Raw genomic sequence first — 8618 nt, 5'->3', positions numbered from 1 at the left:
TGTAGCTTAAATCTTTGTATACCCCTCAGGTGTATTCTACTATTCTTACATATATATATATGTGTGTGTGTGTGTGTGTGTGTGTGTGTGTGTGTGTGTGTGTGTGTGTTTTGTGTCGGGTCTAAGAGACCACTTGTATCACTTATGCTTGGAGCTGGTGTGTAAATGCGCACACACTCAATTCTTCTTTGCTGTGACTTGCTTGCTAGTTGACATTTCTTTGACCTCTGTCATTGCCAACAAAGGGTATATAACAAAGTATTGAGATAAACTTTTGTTTATTGACCAAATACTTATTTTCGACCATAATTTGCAAATAAATTCATTAAAAATCCTACAATGTGATTTTCTGGATTTTTTTTCTAATTTTGTCTGTCATAGTTGACGTGTACCTATGATGAAAATTACAGGCCTCTTTCATCTTTTTAAGTGGGAGAACTTGCACAATTGGTGGCTGACTAAATACTTTTTTGCCCCACTGTATGTAAATTGAATTTATTATAGTAATAAAGATTAAATCAAATAGAGCACTGGATCAATTTTATTTATCACTTTATTATAAACAACCTTTTTTACAAGCACATATCATTACAAAACCACCTCAAATAGGAGAATCAAACACTGATACATGTAACAGTAACATCAAATACTGTTCAATAGCATACAGAAATGCTCTTACTGATTTCTAAAGGCTATTTATTCTGCTTTGTTGTTGTATCAAATCATTTCAAACTTATATACAGTTTATATTTTGTAACTCTTGTTGGTATTTACAACAGACATTACTGTTGGTCATTACTTCAAGGATAAGTAGAATACCTCCAATATATATACTCTGTGTGTATATATATATATATACACACATCTACAGTGAAATATAACACTTTATGTATATTCACCATAACAATAACCAATCAAACAGTTGACAAACCAATGTAATTCCCATCAAACAATATCATAGACACAGTTGAATGAATACCAACCATTGACTCCTGTGTTGTCACCTGTGTTGTCTCCTGTATTGTCTCCTGTATTGTCTCCTGTATTGTCTCCTGTATCGTCTCCTGTGTTGTCTCCTGTGTTGCTTCCTGTGTTGTCACCTGTGTTGTCTCCTGTATTGTCTCCTGTGTTGTCTCCTGTATTGTCTCCTGTATCGTCTCCTATGTTGTCTCCTGTGCTGATTCCTCTGTTGACTGATCTTCAGTCCAGTGAGGTATAGTTAAATGTCAGTCCGTTACAGTCGGACTGACATTTGATATAGTCTGTCAGTGTGTGTGTTGTTTGAAGGTTGTTTGAACGCTGTGGCGCTAACTGAGAGGAAGAGAGAGGGGAGGCTTACTGGCTGGTCTCGATGCTAAATAGTGTATCAGGCATCGTTGAGGCAGTATCCAAATACTCTCAAACAACCTTTTGCTTCAAAATCACTGATTGTGGTGGGCAACACAATTTGTTCACAAAAACCACACAAGATAGACAGATACACAAAGACAAGAACAGATGTAACTGAGTATTGAGTAGCCTCTTAGAACCAGTCCTGTTCGTCTGTGTGTATATCTTCTCCTCCATTCCTTCACTTCTTCCCTTCGGTTGGTGCTCCCTCCTGGTGCTCCCAGGGTATGGGATCATTCTCTTCTGTCATGGAGCCTGTCTCTCTCTCATGCCAAAACTGCTCCACGTCTAGCAGCACGATCCCATCCCGAGGGCTCTCTCCCTCTGCCTCATCCTCCGCGTCGCCCACTCCGCCCTGCTCCATCTGGGGTTGGGGATCAACTGTCGTCCCCTGGCAAGGGATGGAGCCTAGGCCTCCGTCTCCTCCCCTCGGCTGGCCTGAGGTCTCCGGTCGCGGGCAGGGGGACTGGGGGGCAGTGGGTGCATGGGGGCCAGGTTTGGGGTTGGACAGGGTGTGTTTACGAAGAGTAAGGCGCCTCCACAGACCTCTGTAACCCTCTCTGAACTCCTCTGACAGAGAGAGGACAATGAGGGGGTTCACCAGGGAGAGAAAGAAAGTGAGGAGCAGGGCGGAGAGAGAGAGGAGGAGAGGGGGAGAGAAGACGACAAAGGGTCCTCCCTCTCCCGGTCCCTGTGCCTCTCGCTCCGCGGCGTGCCGCTCCCACACCCAGACCACCCACTGCGGCAGCCACATCGTTGCCATGGCTACCGTCAGACTGAATAGCATCAGAGTGAGCTTCCTGGATCTGATCTGCGTTCGGAGGTTCTGGGTCTTACTACAGCGCCGCTGGCACTGCCCATACACCCGCCAGAAATACAGCAGGGCAAAACTCAAAGGGGCGCAGAATACACCCAGGGGGTACGCCTTGACGTAGACCGACATGAAGTCCTGTGCTTCGGAGGGAACCACCTGCACACACACCAGCCCCCGGGTCTCTCTCTGCAGTGAAGAGAACAGCCAGGTAGGGATGGGAGCGGAGCAGGCAGACAGCCAGAGGAACCACATCACCAATAGGATGGAGCGTAGACGGATGCTGACCTGTTTAGTCGGGTTAGAGACGTAACGGTAACAAGCCTTAGCCAACACCGCTACGGTAAAACTCTTCGCAGCCATGCAGCTCTGCAGGAACCAATCACAGGTCTTGCACACTGTCCAACCAAGCGTCCAACTGGGTTTGGAAAAGGCAGCAGCGCGGAACGGGAGGGCGAATGCCAGTACAAGGCCGTCGGCAAACATCAGGTTGAGGATGAGAGCGTTGATAAGGGATAGTTTCCCACGGTGGGCGTTGGAGATCAGGATGCCCATGGCTGTGAGGGTACTGGCAAGCCCAAGGACACAGATCACCCCCAGGATGACAGGCACGAGGACACACAGGTGCTGGTAGGAACCATGCTCGATGAAGGAAGGATGAAGCCGGTCCACAGTAGAGCTGTTAGCAGCCGTTAGGTTCACCCTTGGCAGTTTATCCATCTCAGAAGAGACAGGTGGTGAGAGACAAGAGATAACTACTTAGACTTATCTTTTTATATAGATTAAAGAAATATTTGTAAAAGTATATTGAAAGCCAACTTAACACAAGAAGTCTAGACTGGTGGAAAGGTAAACAGATGAAAAAATCAACTAATGAGAAGACTGACTAGGAAAAAAAGTATTGAGAGAAAAATATTCTAAAAGATTAGTCAACAAACAGGTGAATGGATCAATCTCAATCTAAAACTCAACTCCTGATTGTAGCCTAATCGATCTGCTCCCAGACAGTCACACTCCTGTCCTGTCTGTCTGTCTCCTGCCGGGTTTATCCGCCCTTATAAAGGTGGCAGTTTGATTGACAGCCCCAGCTAAACTGCGCGAGATTCCCGGGGCCAATTAGAGCGCTGTCCCTGTTCCAACCGTCCCCAACAGGCTCTGCTCTGTACGATGTTTAGTGATGGGCATTCCGGCTCTTTTCAGTTCGTTCGGCTCAGCTCACCAAAAAGAGCCGGCTCTTTTGGCTCCCAAGCGGCTCTTTAAAAAATATATGTTTTGTATTTTTTAAAGTCAAACAGTTTGCGATTGTTTGACTATGATTGTTGTTAAAACAATTCTAATTAAATTATTAAATTAAATCATACTCTACCTTAACCACAATGTATTTAAAAATGCATTGGTTTGTTATAAAGTAGAAAGCTATTAAACATTTGCATTTAAAGTATAACTTTTTAAAGTTTATAAACAAAGTGCCTATAAATCTAACCATTCAAAACGAATAGAATCTGAACAGCATAATATAATATTGCACTTTATCAAAGAAAAATAAATAATAATTTGCAAAACTGCAGCATATCAGTTAAAACATTAAACTGGTCCCTCTTTTCTCTCTCTTCTTTATTGCCATGTTATAACCAGCAGCACACCGCAATGCTGACCATATTTAGCTTTTATGAGAGATTTGCATTCAGAAATGCAAGCTGCCTCACTTTCGAGGGGCTGATGCGGTTTCTTCTCTCAGTAGTTATTTGTCCCGTTTTCGAGAAGACCCTCTCAGAGGGAACGGATGTGGCCCCTATGCAGAGTCTCCCTGTCATGACTTTAGTAAGCCGTGGGTAGACAGAGGCCTTGTTCTTCCACCAGCTCAGAGGATCTGCAGGGGCTCTTCCAAATAGGATCGGACCTCCGTTATGACATCTGCTGAGAGATTCCTTCATGCTGCATCCCCAGTTGCTCTCTCGTCAAACAGCATCCAAACAGCAGACGTTTGTGGCACTACTGCTGGTGCTTCTGTTCCATCTGATCCCTCTTCTTCCTGTTGCCCTGGTGCCTGAGCCAGCTGACTGCTGGGGCTGTCCCTCCCTGCTGCTGAGGTTATTCTTTGAAGAGCCTCATCAATCGCTCTGGCATCACTGAAGGCTAACTTCTTAAACCTGGGGTCAAGTGCAGCGGTTTCTGATAGAACGGGATTATATTCCATTCTGTTGAACTTTCTGTCCATTGATGAACATAGGGTGTCCATCAACTCTGTCACATGTCCTGTGGTTATGTTTGCTTCTCTCTGGCGGCTGGCTGTGATTCGCTGCAGACCCTTACACAGGAGTATCATTTTTGAGGCTGACACATAGCTGAAAAGAGAGAACAGTAACTTATTAGTTCTGGTTCTGTCACGTTCGTTGGAATGATTGGACCAAGGCACAGCGTGCGTAGAGTTCCACATATTTTAATAAATCGAAACACACCAAACAAAACAATAAAGCACAAACGAAACGTGAAGCTAACAGTGCTACTAGGCAACTATACATAGTCAAGATCCCACAAATCACAATGGGGAAATGGCTACCTAAATATGATCCCCAATCAGAGACAACGATCAACAGCTGTCTCTGATTGGGAACTATACCAGTCCAACATAAACCATTAATCACCTAGATGACCCACCCTAGTCACTATCACGCCCCAACCAACATAGAGAATTAACAGCTCTCTATGGTCAGGGCGTGACAGGTTCATGTTTTGTCTGCTGATACTACATTCTAATCTACTGCTTATATACATATATAATACCTGATTAAATAATGATGTAGTAATAACTGCTTACTGTACCTCTCTCCACTGATCTCCACGGTGACCAGCTCAAAGGGTTCCAGGACTCTGCACATCTCCTCCACCACCTCCCATTCCTCTTGGGTCAGAGCATCAACAGGACTCTGCACATCTCCTCCACCACCTCCCATTCCTCTTGGGTCAGAGCATCAACAGGTGCATTGACAATGGCCAGGGTAGAGATGATGGCATCCTTTGACTCAAGAAACCTCTTCATCATATAAAATGTTGAATTCCACCTTGTAGTGCAGTGTTGTTAGGCCTCAACTCAGGCATCCCCATTTGGCGTTGTGTAGACTTTAGTTTTTCAGCACCTACTGTGCTCTTGTGGATGTATTCCACAGCTGCTTTCACTTTGTCCACAGTGGGCTTCATCACCTTCAGAGCATCTCTTACAATCAAGGTTGATTGTGTGGGAAAGACATGGATGTTGGGTCCATTTTAAAATGTTCATGGCTTTGGTGATGTTAGCTGCATTGTCGCTAACACAACATACCACTTTCCCATCTACTTGCCATTCTCTGGCCAATCACAACAGTTCCTCTGCCAAGTTCTCTGAGGTGTGTCTGTCGCTGAACTCAAAGCAGACCAGAAGACAGATAGACATCAAACCATCTTCAATGAAGTGACATGTAACCGACATGTAAGAAGTGGTTATCCTTGATGTCCAGCAGTCAGTGGTAAGGCAAACTGCAGTAGCTTTTTGGACTCTTTCCTGCACTGAAGCCTGTGTGCTCTCATACAGTTGTGGAATAAGTGCTTTTGAAGGGGTTTTCGTGCTTGGAATTGTGTACATTGGATTTAGACTATTTCTATCATTTCTAAAACCTCTGTCCTCCATGATCGAAAATGGCTGGAAATTGGTGGCAATCATTTTAGCCAATGCAATATAGTTTGACACTGTGAATTAGTCATCTCTGTTTTGACTATTAGAAGGCCAAGGGCCAGTGTGAATAATAGATCCAGTAGGTAGTATCCGGGTTAGGGGAGGGTTTGGCCGGGGGAGGCCGTCATTGTAAATAAGAATTTGTTCTTAACTGACTTAGTTAAATAAAGGTTAAATAAATACAAATATCCATGTATAGACCTTTACTCTGTCTAAGGTTATGGTTTATATAATATCCATGTATAGACCTCTGTCTAAGGTTATGGTTTATATAATATCCATGTATAGACCTTTACTCTGTCTAAGGTTATGGTTTATATAATATCCATGTATATACCTTTACTCTGTCTAAGGTTATGGTTTATATAATATACATGTATAGACCTTTACTCTGTCTAAGGTTATGGTTTATATAATATCCATGTATAGACCTCTGTCTAAGGTTATGGTTTATATAATATACATGTATAGACCTCTGTCTAAGGTTATGGTTTATATAATATACATGTATAGACCTCTGTCTAAGGTTATGGTTTATATAATGTACATGTATAGACCTTTACTCTGTCTAAGGTTATGGTTTATATAATATACATGTATAGACCTCTGTCTAAGGTTATGGTTTATATAATATCCATGTATAGACCTTTACTCTGTCTAAGGTTATGGTTTATATAATATCCATGTATAGACCTTTACTCTGTCTAAGGTTATGGTTTATATAATATCCATGTATAGACCTCTGTCTAAGGTTATGGTTTATATAATATACATGTATAGACCTTTACTCTGTCTAAGGTTATGGTTTATATAATATACATGTATAGACCTTTACTCTGTCTAAGGTTATGGTTTATATAATATACATGTATAGACCTCTGTCTAAGGTTATGGTTTATATAATATACATGTATAGACCTTTACTCTGTCTAAGGTTATGGTTTATATAATATACATGTATAGACCTTTACTCTGTCTAAGGTTATGGTTTATATAATATCTGTCATGTATAGACCTTTACTCTGTCTAAGGTTATGGTTTATATAATATACATGTATAGACCTTTACTGTCTAAGGTTATGGTTTATATAATATACATGTATAGACCTTTACTCTGTCTAAGGTTATGGTTTATATAATATCCATGTATAGACCTTTACTCTGTCTAAGGTTATGGTTTATATAATATCCATGTATAGACCTTTACTCTGTCTAAGGTTATGGTTTATATAATATCCATTATAGACCTTTACTCTGTCTAAGGTTATGGTTTATATAATATACATGTATAGACCTCTGTCTAAGGTTATGGTTTATATAATATACATGTATAGACCTTTACTCTGTCTAAGGTTATGGTTTATATAATATACATGTATAGACCTTTACTCTGTCTAAGGTTATGGTTTATATAATATACATGTATAGACCTTTACTCTGTCTAAGGTTATGGTTTATATAATATCCATGTATAGACCTTTACTCTGTCTAAGGTTATGGTTTATATAATATACATGTATAGACCTTTACTCTGTCTAAGGTTATGGTTTATATAATATACATGTATAGACCTTTACTCTGTCTAAGGTTATGGTTTATATAATATACATGTATAGACCTTTACTCTGTCTAAGGTTATGGTTTATATAATATACATGTATAGACCTTTACTCTGTCTAAGGTTATGGTTTATATAATATGTATCATGTATAGACCTTTACTCTGTCTAAGGTTATGGTTTATATAATATACATGTATAGACCTTTACTCTGTCTAAGGTTATGGTTTATATAATATACATGTATAGACCTTTACTCTGTCTAAGGTTATGGTTTATATAATATCCATGTATAGACCTTTACTCTGTCTAAGGTTATGGTTTATATAATATACATGTATAGACCTTTACTCTGTCTAAGGTTATGGTTTATATAATATACATGTATAGACCTTTACTCTAATATACATGTCTAAAGGTTATGGTTTATATAATATCCATGTATAGACCTTTACTCTGTCTAAGGTTATGGTTTATATAATATCCATGTATAGACCTTTACTCTGTCTAAGGTTATGGTTTATATAATATACATGTATAGACCTTTACTCTGTCTAAGGTTATGGTTTATATATAATAAGGTTATGTATATAATATCCTTGTATAGACCTCTGTCTAAGGTTATGGTTTATATAATATACATGTATAGACCTTTACTCTGTCTAAGGTTATGGTTTATATAATATCCATGTATAGACCTTTACTGTCTAAGGTTATGGTTTATATAATATACATGTATAGACCTTTACTCTGTCTAAGGTTATGGTTTATATAATATACATGTATAGACCTTTACTCTGTCTAAGGTTATGGTTTATATAATATCCATGTATAGACCTTTACTCTGTCTAAGGTTATGGTTTATATAATATCCATGTATAGACCTTTACTCTGTCTAAGGTTATGGTTTATATAATATCCATGTATAGACCTTTACTCTGTCTAAGGTTATGGTTTATATAATATCCATGTATAGACCTTTACTCTGTCTAAGGTTATGGTTTATATAATATATACATGTATAGACCTCTGTCTAAGGTTATGGTTTATATAATATACATGTATAGACCTTTACTCTGTCTAAGGTTATGGTTTATATAATATCCATGTATAGACCTTTACTCTGTCTAAGGTTATGGTTTATATAATAT

The 8618-nt window shown here is 39.8% G+C and overlaps 1 protein-coding gene across 1 annotated transcript; it reads right to left on the bottom strand.

Moving 5' to 3' along the window:
* Positions 1 to 1570: 1570 nt before the first annotated feature.
* On the bottom strand, positions 1571 to 2920 carry LOC115124904 (G-protein coupled receptor 151-like). Its single transcript, XM_029654402.2, has one exon. The coding sequence runs from the start codon at positions 2918 to 2920 to the stop codon at positions 1571 to 1573; it is 1350 nt and encodes a 449-aa protein (XP_029510262.1).
* Between the last annotated feature and the right edge of the window lie 5698 nt (positions 2921 to 8618).

The sequence above is a fragment of the Oncorhynchus nerka genome, linkage group LG5 (genome assembly GCF_034236695.1).
Source record: "Oncorhynchus nerka isolate Pitt River linkage group LG5, Oner_Uvic_2.0, whole genome shotgun sequence".
Taxonomy (NCBI): Eukaryota; Metazoa; Chordata; class Actinopteri; order Salmoniformes; family Salmonidae; genus Oncorhynchus; species Oncorhynchus nerka.
This window is presented reverse-complemented; position numbering and strand designations above follow the sequence as displayed.

Bases quoted from the DNA above. Each gene is read 5' to 3' on its own strand.
- LOC115124904 (XM_029654402.2), bottom strand. From the start codon at position 2,920: ATGGATAAACTGCCAAGGGTGAACCTAACGGCTGCTAACAGCTCTACT.